Source organism: Solea solea, chromosome 10 (genome assembly GCF_958295425.1).
Source record: "Solea solea chromosome 10, fSolSol10.1, whole genome shotgun sequence".
Lineage (NCBI taxonomy): Eukaryota > Metazoa > Chordata > Actinopteri > Pleuronectiformes > Soleidae > Solea > Solea solea.
Genome location: NC_081143.1, coordinates 18,213,113 through 18,229,957, shown reverse-complemented (window position 1 = coordinate 18,229,957; position 16,845 = coordinate 18,213,113). Strand labels below are relative to the sequence as shown.

Below are 16,845 nucleotides of genomic sequence, written 5' to 3'. Positions count from 1 at the left end.
TGGTCAGTAAAGGCCACCATAGTTCCCTGACAAGCTTGGAAAAGGGAGCAACGCGTCCTCTGTGACAATCTGCAGTCACACTATTCGATGTCAGTAATAATCTTACACACTAGTCATTAATCAATTACAAAATATTTCTCAACTGTCTAATCAGTTACTGGATTTGAGTAGATTTGCTTACAGACAAACCGGCTAATTACATGAATGCTATTTTAATCTAATAAATACAAATATCTGTGTGCAGTAGCGCTGCTACATGTTTGGGTCATGGGGGGATTTTTTGTTCTGCTCTTACAGTAATGAACATATTAATACATCTTTGTCTGATCATTTCAAACAAGGATGATACACTGGGTGATTCCCCACCCCGAGTAATTCTGTGTCTTTGTCTCCATGTATGATATGAGCACATTCACATAATGCACGTGTGTGTGTGCCACGTACATGGTTGTCTGTTTATGACATTTTGATATAGGTGCAGATGAGGATATTTTCTTGGAAACAGTGCAGGTCTCCTTTAAAGTCAGGGATTGACCACTCTTGTGTAATTCGTGCGTGCATGCGTGTGCATAGACCAGCTCGTGTGTGAGTGAGAGATGTGTTATGAGAAGTGTATGTGTGTGTGTGTGTGTGTGTGTCAGTATTGGTGGGGGGGGGAGGCGGAGGGGTGGTGGAGGTTCCTTATCTACAGGCCACAGGCAGCTTTTGAGGCTCTTATCAGCTGCCACCATATTGTACTAGCACATCCTCTTGTCCAGCAGGGAGCGGAAAACTCTCCTTGCAACATGGTTCCCTGTACAACCCCCCCCCCCCCACACACACACACACACACACTCTCCCACCCCCACCGCTCCTTTCGCTCTCCCACCACACATTCGCCTGTACCAGTGGTGTCCGACTGGCACACGACTACAGCAATGTGTCTTGAGGCGAGTGAGGGATAGAGACAGGACAGTGAAAATGAGAGAGAGAGAGTGACATATGGACAGGGGAGGGGGGAGGGACTGGAACAGCCCAACAACATCCATCTCTATGCTTTGAGTATGTCTTCGTTCAAAAGAGCAACTTCACGACAACAAAACAAACAAGTGTGTGCACTAGGGACTGGCTGTCTGCCCCTTTCACCCAACAATTCTTTCATTACCTTCATTTATCTATTTCAAACTATTGATTTTCAGAGGGACGGCACTGAGAACGAGGCGTTATTTCCATTGGTGTCACACAGTTTGGCTCCAATTCTGACCTCAGACGTTGGCAGACCGACAGCGACAGGCTGCAGTAAAGTGTTAGTGACCTGAAGGAGGAGGAGAAGAAGAAGAAGAAGGAGGAGGAAGACATTAAACACAGACACGATACAACATGTGTGATCACGGAACACTGGAATTGGATGGATGGATTTTTCACGACACACAGCCGAGTCGCACGGATGTCACACTGTGTCTGTGAGTATTCAAGATTTTTACTTTTTTTTTACGTAAGTCACAATTTAGTGGTTTGCAGCCTTTAATATTTTATTTAAATAATAATGTGAAATGTATGTCATTTTGAACAATTACGAAGATATGTGACATTTATACTTTCCATATAAAAAATATTGTTTCACAGGTGAAGACAGACGTTAATTACAAATCTATTACTAGTTGAATATTGTTCTGCTATTTTTTTTTTTACATTTTAAGTTCACGATAGTAAATAAATAAACAATATATCGTTCATTATGAGGCAGCAAACATAAATTCAACAAAAAAGACGATATTGGAAACAAATTTTACTATACTATAATAAATCAACTATATATATATATATATACATATATATAAATATATTATTTATTAATGTTGTTTTTTACAGAAGCAAATTTTGCCTAAAAATAAAACCTACTTTGTTTCTTCACTACTACAGCAAAAATAATCAGACATTTGTGCAGCAGTTTATTCTCTCAGTACATCTGAGCCTTTAGTGCTTAGTATTTAAGTATTTAAAAGTACAGGTTTCCTCTGCAACTCGACATCATCTCAACCAATATGTACAAATACATTAGATTTGAACTAAACATACCTACCAATGATGTCCATACACATCGCTGTGAGAAAAAAAGGAACTGTCCGAAAATAAAGTCATGACCACTAGTAAAGATAAAACAGGAAGACTTGCAGTTGCAAAACCTGTGAAAACATTCATTATATTTGTTTTTTTTTTGCTTAAAGAAGCAGAATTCAAAAGCTGATCCACTTAAAATCCAGCTTATGTGTTAATACAAAGAGCATATTTTTCATCCTTTTGCCTTCTTTAAATAAATATGTACACAATCTACAAGCAAGTAAGTGTAAGTGAGTGTGGTGTTTTTTCTTTTGTCCAACAGGCTCTTTGATATCAATCCAATCTTCACTGGTCTGGAATGTTTTAAATGCTTAAAGGGACTTTGACTCACATCCTGAAAATACACACAGACAGACAGACATATAGACACACAGACTCTAAAGCAGCCACTAGAGACTCATCTAAGGTGAAGAATAGGCTTGCGCAGGATGTTCTGGGAGAAAAATACTGAAGTCATTCAGTTCAGATCAGGCCAAAAGAAAAAAAATCACCCCAGCTCCACGCTGTACCCAGAGACAGCACCACAGGAATCACCCTTGATTCATTACTGCAACACAGGAGTGAACGCATTTGGTTTGACTCGTACTCCAGACACAAAAAAGCAATCACACCACAGCCATCAGCAGTGGGAGTGATGGGAAATAAGGCTGGATGTGAGGGAAGCTGGAGCACCATATAATCTGAACTGATGGAACTCACGTGCTGAACCTGGCAGCAAGAACCACCTTACAACTGATGGACTTCAGCAAGCAAAGGAAATTGACAATTTTAGTGAGGTAGAGCTGAAAAATATTTCAATTTCCACGAGAAAATGGAACAAAGTAGGAGGAAATAAAGGACTATCAGTTACCTTAATGGAAAAAAACATAAAGATTTGGCTGGAGGAGATTGAAAGGGCTTCATGGCATGAGCTGCAGGTGGAGCTCATTCACCTGTAGGCACCACAGGGACGCACACCCACAGCATAAACACTGTGCAGCTGCACAGCAGAAGAGTTTGGGATTCTCTCTCTAGGGCTTCACCAACATGATGGAAAAACTGAACCCCGCCAGTCCACCTGCTTCACCCCCTGACCTACCTCGGCCCTCCTCCGCCTCTTCCTCTGCCTCCTCCCCAACCTGTGCATCCATGAAGCAGCACAGTCCCACCCAGAGCCAGACTTTAGCCTCCTCGGCTACTAACAGCTGCCCATGTCCTGCTAACGAGACGGGGCACAAGGTCGTCCCCACCTCTGACCAGATTCAGTCCACCGGTCACCGCGCAGACAAAGCTCCTGCGACCGTCGTCGCAGAGACCAAGGAGGAGAAACGAGGAGGAGAAATGAGAAGTACAAAGGCACCGGCCGCTCCTGCCAACAGGTCTCCACCTCTGTCTTCTCCACCACCACTCCTGCCTGCACCAGCCAAGACCTCCCCATGTCCAGTCCAACCTACAAACTCCATATTATCCACCACCCCATCGTCCGCTCCTCTTCCTCCCCACATTCCTGTCATCAGTCTCGGTCACAGCAAGCCCCCTCTGCCTCTGCCAAACACACCTTTGACGGCCCTGCATCCAATTCCCAGCATCCTCCATGGGCCGAATGGGGACATCCGCCGCAGTCAGCAGACGTCTTTGACTGTGGCAGGTCCTGGAGTTCCTGGAGGAGCCTCAGCGCCGCTGTTGCCTCAGCAGTACATGCCTGCTCACCCCTTCTTCACCAGGTGAGATTCAGTCTGTCTTGTTTTATTGTTTCAATATAATGTTTTATTTTGAAGCTGCAGTGAGTAACGTTTGGTGCTTTTTGTTGTTGTTCTGCCTAATTTGTATGCTGTGTGTATCTGTCACCATGTGTGTGTATACAGCTGCAGCACTAGAGCACTAAATCACTTCCTGTGTGTAGCACAGGGATGTCGCTGGGTGACACGAGAGCTACATACTGCTGCACTTAGAAATATGGAGTTGAGGGTTGTTTTTTTTTTTTTAACTATGTTAGCAGACTAAATACTAAATGGTCAATGGACAATTTGTTTCCCAATTTATTTTCCACCCACTAAACCACACATTCATCTCGTTTTCCATAAAACCCACGCAAACACACGTGTGTCGAGGAGAACACAAACAGACGAGTGCCGCCACACATCTCTAACAAGACTGTGAGAGATGTAATTGTAATAAAGTAATGATGTTGCGTCGCTGGTCACGGTGTCAAATTTTCATGTGAAACCCCAACCGCTTGAATTTCGTAATTTTCCCATCATGATTAATAGCGGGTGCAGCACTGTACAGTTATGTGACACTGACAGCAGGATGTGTGCTTTCATAAGGGGACCTCACATATCTCACGCTAAACACTACACAGAACATTTGTGACACGACCCCTAGTTTACACTCATGCAGAATGGCGTTTACCTGCAGACTCCATCAAAGCCGTCCTACTGTTCGTTTATTCTGTTCTCCACAAATGATTTTCCACACAGTTTTGGTCTGTAACAAAAGAGCATTAGCAACATAAAAAAGGGACTTTTATTGACTGCAGTATCAGTGGCTTATCATTCGTAGAGGTGTGGGAATAATACGATTCCTGTCCCACTTCTATCGGTTTGACTGTAGCAGGAAGCGTCGGTGTATTTCATCCCCCGGGAGAAGAATCAGCTCGTCATCCAGCTTAATGAGACCGAGCGAAAACTGTGCATGCACACTCAATCGACAGCACCAGCACAGTCTCGCCTCAGCTGATGGCTTTTACCATCCTCGTGCTCCCCCCCCCCCCCCATTTCACACAATAGAAGCAGGATCTACCAATAAAAGTGTAATATTAACACTTATATATTATATATATTTCTAATACCACATTGCTGCTGTGTTTTTATGTCTAGCTCTTACCTGGGTCCATCAGGAGGAAACTATGGTGTCATCAGCAACAGCCGGATCAAGAGGAGACCCTCATCACACTTTGAGATGGAAATCAATGAATGTGAGTTTCTCTGCATCAAAATACACAATCACATGTTGATATAATATCATTTACTGCCCACAGAACAGAGATTCAAGTTCTGATTTTCTTTATAAATATACTTACAGTGTTCAATACTCAAACAGGCAGACGATGTAAGAGAGTGAAAAGAGTCTATTTTTTATTATTTATGATTCATTCACACTTGGTTCTCTGACAAACCTTATAACATTAGCACTTGGATGTCCATCTTCATGGAAGTAACAGAAATATATTTGGCTCATGGATTGACACAGTCTCATGTTTTCACTTGGATTTATGCCTAGAAAATATAGCACAGGTAAGGAACACAATGCTTATGTGTTTCAAACAGGTCCGCCTCAGAAAATTGCTCGCCGCGTCTTCACCAACAGCCGTGAGCGCTGGAGACAGCAGAACGTGAACGGGGCGTTCTCTGAGCTCCGAAAACTCATCCCCACGCACCCGCCTGACAAGAAGCTGAGTAAGAATGAGATCCTACGCCTGGCTGTCAAGTACATCAACTTCCTGGTCACTCTGCTCAACGACCAGGCCGAGGACAAGGACAGAGACTCAGCTGAGGAGGAGGCTGAGGATGAAGGTACTGCAGCAGGATCAGACGGTGACAAAGTGAACTCCCTGTATCAGGCCCGCGCTGGCCCTCCGTCTGCAGCCGCCACGGCGACGGCCCACAGAGACAGAGACTCCACTGACTCAGTCATTGCCCTGGGTCATTCCCCGTCAACATCCAGTTGCTATGGCGACACGGACAGCGAGGAAAGCTTTGGGGCTAAGGCCTCTTTGGTGACCCAAGGGATTCTGGGAAAGGTCAAGGGTCAGATAAGAATGATGGCAGCCGCAAATGATGAACGGTGACGCTGAGGGGAGAGCGCAGCCACTGGGAGCTAAGATGCCACACTGATGGACAAAGACAGGACAAACGGACAGTCTCTGAGTATCATCAGAATAAGTAGGAGATTGATTATTGGTGAAATAATGTGTAGTTTTAATTGTCATGTTTGTCTTTCTTTTTCCAAAAAAAAAAAGTTTGAGAACTGCAGAACTGTCATTTTGTTTTTTATCCCACAGTTTTCTGCTGCTGATCGTGACACATCAGTAGAGCTGAAACAATTAATCACTTACTAAATTAATCGATTTTCCTTAAATGTCCTAAATGTCTTGTTTGTGGACAAACAAGACATTTGAGAACATCATCATTTCCAGGTTTGACGAACACCGATCAACATTTTTTAAGGTTTTCTGATATTTTATGGACCAAACGATTAATCGAGAAAATAATTTTAACAGATCAATCATTGATGAAAATAATCGTTAGTTGCAGCTCTACACATCTGTATCATGGATTAATCATGCAAAACAAGACACATGGAATTTAATTGTACTATATTAAGCTTCTGTGTGTTCATATGTTCAATAATAATAAGAATAATAATAAATAAAGATTTGCCCTTCTATAGATCCACAATATGTTATCGTAGTTTATGAGCTGTTTCGTTTACGTTTACATGTAAATAAACAGCATTTACGCAGGAGAGTTAAGAACAACATTACATTGCATTCATAAATTCAAGTTCTCATGTTGCCCAACTGTCAGAGAAGAAGCACAAATGACTGTCCTGACATACAGAAATAAAGCGTGTTTAAGTTTGCTGTTCCTTATTTGACATCCTCTTACTGTGTTCCAGAGACTGCTCTTCGTCAGCATGATTTCTCAACACGTCCATAAGTTTTGCTGCTTTCACTTTAGGGAACTTTCCTCTATTCCCCAACTGTTCAAGAACCATTCGATGTGCAGTGTTGTCGTATAAGGATTTCATAGAGACGTAGAGACAAATGCACGTCAGTCAAATGTTGTAAATCCATGTATTGTTTTTTTGTGTGTGTGTGTGTTTTTTCCACTAAAATGACAGATTGATAATAGTCATGGTTTCTTTTAACAAGGGAGTCGTAAACAATGACAGTTAAACAACAATGTGTGATTTGACCCCTAAAGCTGGATAAAATTTACAATTACAAGCAATAGGTGAAAAAACACTGATGCAACAGCAACACTTGTACGTGGTTTTGTGTGAGGAAGGTCAGGGTGGATGTGGGAAGCGGTTAGAGATGGAGGTATGACATGGTGAGGGATTGTATAAGAGAAAAGTGTGTGTGTGGGGGGGGGGGGGGGCGCTGGTGTCTCTTTGCCTGCATGTCTGACTCTGTTGAGTAGCCAGGAAACGACTACAGTTGGTGCTGTCTCATTGACGGCCAACGTGTTTCCTGGAGGAGGTGTGGAGGGGTGTGTTTGATGGTTTTTGGACGTGTGGGGTGGCAACCGCTGCATGTCAGAAGGGAGTAGGAGGGGGTGAAAAAACAGAAAGAGAAAACAGCAACCAGGACGCTCTGGGAACCCCTATACACCCTGTTTCAGGACCGCACAACAGGAAGAGCTACTTTCACAACCCTGGGACTGCTGCGTTTGCCTGATCCGTGCCACGCCGGCCTGTCCCCTCCCTGTTTCACCACAGAAGGGATCCAGAAGTTTGTTTGCCCATACTTGCCCAACAACAACACAAGTCTGTTATGTGATGATTTCTGCTGTCTTATTGTTTTAACAGCTGCCATTTGGTTTGCCACAGCAGGAAAGCACAGGTGTGGCCATGAAATGGCTGCATTCCATTTAGGTGAATATCTTCAGTCAGTGAACTTCCACGCACACTATCTCGGGGGTTGAGCAGAGGAACTCATGACATAATGCAGAGTAAATGGAGACACATGGAGCTGTAGCCCCAAAACGTAACATTTATATGTGGTAAAAGGACTAAAAACTGTTTCCAGTAGATTAGATTAAGGCTTTTTCTGTTGTAGTTAAATGCTGTTCTGTAAGTATCTGTGCTCTCACACGACACAAGAAACTTGATATTACATCGTATTGTGTCAAAAGAGCCTGTTTTGTGCGAGCATGGACTATGGTAACACTTCATTAGCCACTTTACTTTTGGCTCTCAAACATGTTTCTGTTCCAGATGGTGTTTTGATTCACTTGCTTTACCTTTTTGCCAGTGAGGAAGCGTGTAGGCACATAGCTGTATTTGTAGCTGCAGAATAAGCATGTTATGGGCAGGATCATCCTCACTGGAAGGAAAACAAGAGCAGAGAACAACATTCATTTGCCAACTTCAAAATACTGGACCTGACACTTCTGCTGTAGCCTGTACTTTTACAATAATGATGTCAAGGAAATAAAACTAGCACAAACTTGAATGTACATTTCCTGTAGCTGATAATGACCTGATTCATTCACACAGGACTCATCTTTTTCAGCTACTAAACATTATATATAATTAATATTTGTAAGGTCTAGACCAGGCCTTCTATCAGCAGATATTTTGAATTATCATTGATAAACACAATACATGTGTCCCAGTTAGAAATGGCACTGAGCCAGTATGTAAGTTTACAATACCAGCTTTTATATTTCTTATACGTTCCGCTCACGTCTTCAGACTCACCCATAATTCATGTGATATCATCCACCTTTAAGTCTGATGTGAAAGTTAAGCTTTTCCTTCAGGATGAGAACAAAAGTGTCAATAATGAAAGTAACGATGGCCAAGTGGACACTCTCAATTGACCGTAGGTGTGAGAGTGAATGGATGTTTGTCTCTATATGTGTCCCTGTGGTGGACTGGCGACGTCCAGGGTGTACCCGGCCTTTCGCCCATGTCAGCTGGGATTAGCACACAACCTTCCTGTGGAGGATAAAGCGGTAGAAAACGGATGGATGTTTGTTTGGATGATAGCTAAGTTCCATTTGGCTCCCTGACTTCCATTAACTAGGTAGAGCCATTGTTAATTGTGAATATAAACTTGAGATTGGCTCACACTATTTGGGTGTTATGTGTACAGACAGCAGGGCACGCTGGGACTTATGAGATAGTGGCCTTGCCTCCACCCATTTCCCCCCCCCCCCCCCCAACCCCCTGCTCTGCCCCTCTCACCGTCATGGTTACACCCACATGCAGAAAGACATACGTCACCAGTCGTGTACAGACGTGTGTTTTATTAGGACTGGTTTTGCATGAAGGATCTAACAGTTTGAAAAGGAAAGGTGTATTAAAGGTGTATTCAGAAAACAGAACTGTGTGTTTAAACCTTTGAATTAAATTGTGATGCCATTCAAAGCAGACACAAAAGCATTTAAATTAGAATCAAAGTTTTTTTTTAATTTAGAAGGGAAAATTTAATGTTAGGAGAATGCGCCGAGTCACCAGTGTAGTGCATAGTAAAGTATATTTAACATAACTTACAGAAATTACATTTTAATTTACTCTATTGTATACATTGTGTGTATTTAACATGAATAAATACATAGCTGATTAAAGATTTGGCAATAGTAATAATTATTATTATTACACAATAACTGCACAATTATTTTCCTGGTGAATTTGATGCAACTTTTGCTCAGTGCATAATATACATTAGAACTTTGTAATGTGCCAAGTTTACTACAGATTGAAGTTGTTTATAAAGTATCGTATACATAATCACTTACATAAACTGTATTTATAAGAAGCAACACACACAGAAAGGCCAACAGAAACCGTTCTTGACTCACAGAATGTGGTGATCCTAATCCAAACAAAAAAGGTGCTTTGACATTTACTCAGCACTTTATAAACACTCTTCATTCAGTTTTCAAAACCTTCCCTCCTTGTTTTACCAGTGAGTCCATGCTGTCGTTCACTTTTCTCTCCAGGTTTTTTGCAGCTTCAATCGTCTTATCTGACGTGTTTCTGTTTGCGAGTTTTCGTCTTCCCACTTCAGTAGCCGCAGACCCAGCAGCTGCACCGACAGCTCCACCGATGACTCCACCCAAAAACACACCGAGCAGCAGACCCAGCAATGCACCCGCGATGACCACCTTGGGTACCTTTTTAGCAGTGTTCCACATTTTCTCCCACACTGGGCTCTCAGCCACCATTTTGGCTCCTGCTTTGGCCCCAGAGCCCATCTTCCCCCACACCGGACTCTGTGCCACCTTCTTTGCGCCGGCACCAAGTCCGGCTCCAACTCGCACAGAACCGTCAGCCATCAGTTTGGCTCCAGTCTTAGCCCCCGATCCTACTTTTCCCCACATTGGACTTTGCGCCACATTCTTTGCCCCGCTTCCAATCCCAGCTCCTACACGCACAGATCTGTCAGCCATCAGTTTGGCCCCGGAACCAACTTTTTCCCACATGGGATTTGCTGCTGCTGCTTTTGCTCCAGATCCCACCCATGCAGAACTATCCACCACCACCTTGGGAACTCTGTCTCCGACTAGTTTGGATGCATGTCTGGCACTTGCTCCCACCTTTTCCCACATTGAACTATCAACCACCATCTTCTGGATATTTTGTGCTCCGCTGCCAACTTTTCCCCACACTGGACTACCTTTCACCTTCTTTGCTCCCTCACCAACCCAAAAAGAACCGTCTGCCATAAGTTTGGGTATTTTCTCCCTCAAGGTATTAAAGAGTGAAGGAGATATGCTTGAAAGTGTAATAGGAGGCAGACTTTGGATGTCCATGGTGCTTACTCTCATCTCTGCCTCATCCCTTGTTTTCTCAATCTCATCCTCTCTCACTTCCTCTTCTGCTTCAGCCACAGTCTGCATGTAAGGATAGAGAACCCGCCTCTCAGAGCTCAGCTGAACAACGTCTTCTACTGGCTTTTTGCCTTTTTTCTCCCTTGCTATCTCGAACTGCTTCTGCCTCACTCTGTCCTCTGCCTCCTGAAAAGCAGGAGAAGAGTAGCATTGTCCTCCGGCTTCCACCACAGTCTGCTCCACCTTGTCTAGCAGCTCTGCCACATTCCCCCTCTCATTCTCCATCACATGAAACCTGTCCCGGCATTTCTCCACAATACTCAAAAAATCCCCCCGCTGGTTGGCAATGTAGGTCTCCACGCTGTTGTTTCCTGCTTTTCCAGTCTCCCTCAGTTTGTCTGCATAAGTAAACAGAACCAGAGTGTAATTCTGGACTGCTTCAGGGCCAAACACTGTTTCAATAGCTCTGAGTGCCTGGATCTCGGTCTTTGCAGGCTGATCCAAAGGGACGCAGAGGAGGAAGGCATGGGGACCAGGACTGGACAAAGCAACACAGGAGGAGATCTGAGCACGCACTTCATCTGGAGAATGCTCTGAATTGAACCAGTCTGGAGTATCCACCACTGCCACCTGCAGGTGTGAGAGAAGACAACACATGGCAATGAAAAACCAACACCCAACAAATCACTTACAAATTCTACAGTTTATAATTACATTTCTGGTTATATGGCAAAAGGTGAAACCATACAAGTACGTACCTTTCTTCCTTCAACCAGTGCTTTCTTTTTTTCACACTCCTGAGTGATGGCTGTGAGACTGTCCGGGTGCGACTTGAACTCCTCCCGCCCCAGGATTGCGTTGCCAGCCGCACTCTTCCCTGCTCCAGATCGACCGAGAAGCACCAGGCGCAGCTCCGGAGAGGATGACGACAGTGAAGGGGAGGAGGGGAATGAGGAAGACGAAGTGGGTGAAGCAGAAGCAAAGGTTGACGAAGAGGATGAATAGGATGAGGGGAATGAGGAGGTTGAGGTGGGTGAGGTTGCAGCAAAGGCTGATGAAGAGGTTGAGTTGGATGAGGGGAATGAGGATGAAGAGTTTGCAGAAAAGGTTGATTTAGAGGTTGAATAGGATGAGGGGAATGAGGAGGTTGAGGTGGGTGAGGTTGCAGCAAAGGCTGATGAAGAGGTTGAGTAGGATGAGGGGAATGAGGAGGTTGAGGTGGGTGAGGTTGCAGCAAAGGCTGATGAAGAGGTTGAGTAGGATGAGGGGTATGAGGAAGTTGAGGAGGGTGAGTAGGGTGAGGTTTCAGCAAAGGTTGATTTAGAGGTTGAGTAGGATGAGGGTGAGGAGGGTGAGGTTTCAGCAAAGGTTGATTTAGAGGTTGAGTAGGATGAGGGTGAGTAGGGTGAGGTCTCAGCAAAGGTTGATTTAGAGGTTGAGTAGGATGAGGGTGAGGAGGGTGAGGTTGCAGCAAAGGCTGATGAAGAGGTTGAGTAGGATGAGTGGAATGAGGATGAAGAGGTGGGAGTAAAAGCTGGTGATGAGGAGGGGTAGGAGAATACAGGTAAGTGAGAAGAAGTAGGAGAGGCCTCAGGAGATCTCCCCTCAAAGCTGTTGATTCTGTGATGAACTAAAGGTAAAACCAAGAGCTTATAGTATATGTATGTATATATATATATATATATATATATATAAACAAAAGTCAAATAAAATGATATAGTGAAGCTCTGCAACTTACAAGTAGTAACCTTCTTAGTAGATGTTGGAGATGATGCGACGTCAGACATTTGCGAGAGTATAGCTCCATCTAAGAAGGAAACACAATGAATGTAACCCCTGCTCACGTTTATCTCCTTTTTTGAATATTGTGTGTGATGTCAAACAACAAAATAAGAAGCAACATTTACCTGCATTCAGTCTGAAACTGGGCGTCCTATTCCCCTGCCTGTCATCATACAGCTCAGAGTATGACTGCCGCTCTGGTGATGGAGCTGAATGAAGACCATTCGCCGCTTGTGTCACACTCACTCCCCCCTCCCTGTCATATGTCTCTTGTCGCCTTCTCACTGAGGTGCTGCCGCCCTCGTCTCCACTAATGATGCTCCTCTGCGTTTCTGTGGTCACGATGCGCCTCGATGTGACATCTCTCATCTCTTCCCTTTGAGACCTGTAACTTCCCATAATTTCTTGTCGTCTCTCGCTCACTTGTTTTTCCAATTCTCGCTCCTGGGTTGTCTTCATGTGGTATACCCCATTTTGTTGCACCATGTTGTCCACCTGATTCATAAAAATCACATTGTGAAATTAATTTTCAAGTCAAAGTGACAGTGTTATCAACCTGATCACTAACAGCCAAACCAGCCGTAACCACACCTGGGTGTGAACATGGGTGTGAAGCAGGGTTACGAGAACAGTATGCTCAGACATGAATCATAAGAACAAACAACTGCAAAACCTGTATATTACAAAGGAAAAGAGTGACAAAAATCTCACAATTTCCAGCTACTCAACTACTAAAATTGATAAAATTGACAGATGACTTTTGATAACATTCCTTTTACTTCTGCATGGCCTTGCATGGATGATACTATGTTCTAGTTTGGTCATACCTTCTCCAGCAGTGCATGCACCTGTTCCCTGTCCTGTCGCTGGCGATTGTTGATGACATGGTACCTCCCCCCGCATCGCCCAATTATCTGCCGCAGGCCTGGGTGTTCATTCTGCAGGTATTCCTGCGGAAGACAATTTGGTCAGTGAGAATTTCGACTTTCCTCTGAACCAGCAGCCGCTGAGTGGAAATAAACACTAAGGCAATACTGTCTGAAATGTCTGAAAGGGAAGAGTTGCAAATATTGCAACGCTTCTTATCTTGTAGTTTTTATAGTGATTTACACAAAGGTACTACTTCCACATGGCATAATTGTGCATTATATAACGTGTAAATGTATTAGAATAAAGGTCACTCCAGGTGAACAGGTGTAATACCTCCACTGTTCTTCCCATCAAGTAATCTCCACATGTCAGGAGGACCAGGGTGTGATCCAGTGACTCAGCCCCGAACACCTCCTCCAGCTCTGCAGGTACACGACCTTCCATCTGTGAACACCAGAGAAAGAACATGAGAACATTACAAAGTCTGTACACTTCAATCATTTTTCTTCTGCCTAGTGTTGACATTGACTTTTAAAAGGTCCAGTGTGTAGGAATTAATCACATCTAAAGGGAATGTCAGATAATTATAGAGGCCTCCACATACCAGAGAGCAATTATACACTTATACAAACATACTCATGGGTAGTGTATTAAATTGCTCTCCTAAATGTTACATACTGGACCTTCAAAATTCATTTCATCTGAAGAACAATATAAACAAAACAAAACTCTACTGCTGTAAAACCAACTCAAGCTTGACAAATGCAGCAGACTCACCTCCGTGAACTGGCTAACTGGCACCAGCAGCAAAATGGCATGTGGACCTGGAGCTACCAGAGTCATTGCTCGCTCCGTCTCCTCCCGGACACTTTTCTCCATCTTGCCGCCGTTCCAGTACCATCTCGGCGCCTCCACCAGAGTCACGTCCCTGCCCTCGGTGATGCCCTGCCGCAGCTGGCAGCTCCTGGAGGCAGTGGGTGAGATGGGGGACAGTTGGCCCAGGATGGTGTCTGTTGATGAAGTCTTTCCACATCCCAGGTTCCCCAAGAGAATAAGCCTCAGGCCTGGGCTTGAGGACCCCGAGAGGCCACCTCTGAAACGTTCACTCATCCCTGAAAAGAGAGATAAATCATTGCAAGGTCCAACACGTGTTCCAGTTTTTGCACGCCATTTGGTAGAAACCTACTCAAAATGACCAAAAGCAAGTAATACACACATTTACCCTGCAGTCTGTCCATTAAGATGCTGAAGGCACACATAAATATCAGTGGAAAACATAAGAACTGGACAGGCTGAGTAGGGTTTATCCATCTAATATAATGGAATATATGGGAATAAGCATGTGGATGCTGTAAGGACTTGATTATGAATGCTTGTCTTCTTCTCTTCTTGTCATAAGTGTGTCAGACATGCCAGAGAATCACATGATCAAACAGTATTTCAGTTTCAAACTTAATACTATTTTTCTACTATATCCTCCAAAGTGTTGAGCATAAGGAACTAAGGAAACTGAAAATGCCTGTGCACTCACTCACTCACCAAGTAAAACTTTCATTACCCTCAGAAACTCTTCTTGCATTACTCACTGCATCCCAGCCACACCTTGTCAGTCCAGTCTAACTACATTCTACCTTGACCTTTTTTTTATTTTCAGAGTGATACGCAAACATGTACAAACCACAACCATACAGAAAGTGCGCACACAATTAAGTCCTGTTGGAAGCTCAGCGTGATAGAACAAGGAAATACAGACTGCATTTTAACCCCGATACCAAAATTAGCCATTTTAGTGCTGTAGTCTTTTTATGTAACAGTGATAAAAAATTTTGTCCCAACTATGCTCAGATGGTACAAATACACAACAGTACACATGCCGTTTATGGGTGAATTCATATGACAGAATGAAGAAAATGTGTGAGGATATAATCACTATATGGTTAAACACAGAAAACTAAATCAGATGCCACATAAAACACCTACTTACTAGTATACACACAGGCATTATTAAAAGCAGAGAAAATGTACTCACCCAGCTGTGTGAAGTCGGTGTTTATGTTTCTTCTGTTTGTTATTTGGCTGTCACTGAATCGCGTCTCTCACACACAGACACCTTCAGTACATGGTGACTGCTAAAATATTGCGAGTGCAGGTGAGGTTTGCAGTCTCATGGAACGACCTGTCTGGCCACTCCCAACTTTAAACACATGCACGCACGCGCACACGCGCACACACGCACACAAATACTCATGACTTTGTTTTCTTCATGCACAACTAGTTTCTTGGTTTTTAGGTTGCTAGACATTCCTAGATTGGGTGGATGAGGTGTATCCCACAGCACATGCAAATCTCTGAGTCTTAAGTTTATTTACCACACCCATGACGCATCATAACTCAAAAAGTCCGTCTAATATGCTTTCCCTTCAGATTTTTTGGTTATAATTGTCAAGACAGAAGTAAATAAAGTATAAAGAAGCATTACATGCAAATACTTAGTCCAAGCACAGGTATGATATTGAAATTTGTACTCAAGAGTGCTTGAGTAAATATTTTCCACCAGTCTAAGCTGAAGTTTACACTGTAAATAGAACTTTGTCTAAAGCTGTTGTGGGTTTGAAATATTATTCTTTGAAGTTTCTGTTTTTCCAAATATTCCAAAACTTACAATCTTTACAATCTGGGACGCCCAGATTGTAAAGATTCACTCAAATCATGATTCACTCAAATCATGAATATTTGAGTGAAGGGAGCTACATAATATAAATCATACAGGAAAAGAATTATAATATGTATTTAGTGACAATGATTTACAGTGAATTACAGTATAGAACCCATATTATTCAGCATATACTCAAGCTGACATTAGTGAAGTTTATGCTGCAATTTTGGAAGCACAAATATTTGTAGTTCACAACAGCTTTAATCTCCAATTTAAAAAACAAAACAAAAACAAAACTTAAAATTCGCTTTTGAAAATGTCGAATCACACATGTTTGTTCTGGGGAAAACTGAAGGATCTTATTAATGAATTGATTATATATTTTTTATGAACTAGTTTGTTGCCCCTGCATCAAGAAATGTCTTATGTTTAAGGTGCATTGAAGCAACGTCACCAACCGGGACACAGGGTTCCATGATGGCTGCCACTGTACAAACACTGCTTCTTTTCCTGTTAATAAAAGTTCTGTCTCATTTGTGTCACAGTGAATCAGTCGTACACATAGTAGTGTTCAATTTTTATCTGTGGACATGTTGCTAGTTTTTCCGATTTCTCTGTGGACTCAGAGGTGAGGTCACTCCCAGTTCCAACTTGGCGTTCCGATGTACAGTACATGTCGCAGCATTAGGTGCAGTATTATGAGCCAGGATTGGCTCATGATAGTCATGTGCTTTTTCTATCTCGCTGTGGAAGACAAGGTTATTATAGTTAATGAAAACTAACGAAATAACGAAAACTAAAATAATAATAATAAAAAAAAAACGATAACTAACTGAAACTAAAATGTGCTTAATTTTCATCTTTATTTCATACATAAGCCTTTTGGGGTCA

The 16,845-nt window shown here is 43.0% G+C and overlaps 2 protein-coding genes across 3 annotated transcripts; one reads left to right on the top strand and one right to left on the bottom strand.

Moving 5' to 3' along the window:
- Positions 1 to 918: 918 nt before the first annotated feature.
- On the top strand, positions 919 to 6,206 carry lyl1 (LYL1 basic helix-loop-helix family member). Its single transcript, XM_058639705.1, has 4 exons — positions 919 to 1,442; positions 2,363 to 3,803; positions 4,959 to 5,056; positions 5,409 to 6,206. Exons 2-4 carry the CDS (start codon positions 3,127 to 3,129, stop codon positions 5,927 to 5,929), a joined length of 1,296 nt encoding a protein of 431 aa, XP_058495688.1. The 5' UTR covers positions 919 to 1,442; positions 2,363 to 3,126; the 3' UTR covers positions 5,930 to 6,206.
- Positions 6,207 to 9,261: 3,055 nt separating this feature from the next.
- LOC131466689 (uncharacterized) lies at positions 9,262 to 16,765 on the bottom strand. 2 transcript variants are annotated; one of them, XM_058640108.1, is made up of 8 exons: positions 15,328 to 16,765; positions 14,076 to 14,410; positions 13,632 to 13,742; positions 13,256 to 13,378; positions 12,554 to 12,923; positions 12,385 to 12,453; positions 11,405 to 12,276; positions 9,262 to 11,276 (listed from the first exon to the last, which is right to left on the bottom strand). In XM_058640108.1, the coding sequence occupies exons 2-8, from the start codon at positions 14,406 to 14,408 to the stop codon at positions 9,744 to 9,746; spliced, it is 3,411 nt and encodes a 1,136-aa protein (XP_058496091.1). In that variant the 5' UTR covers positions 14,409 to 14,410; positions 15,328 to 16,765; the 3' UTR covers positions 9,262 to 9,743. The 2 variants fall into 2 exon arrangements, with proteins under 2 accessions (XP_058496091.1, XP_058496092.1); XM_058640109.1 differs by having other exon boundaries at positions 11,405 to 12,180; positions 15,328 to 16,764.
- Between the last annotated feature and the right edge of the window lie 80 nt (positions 16,766 to 16,845).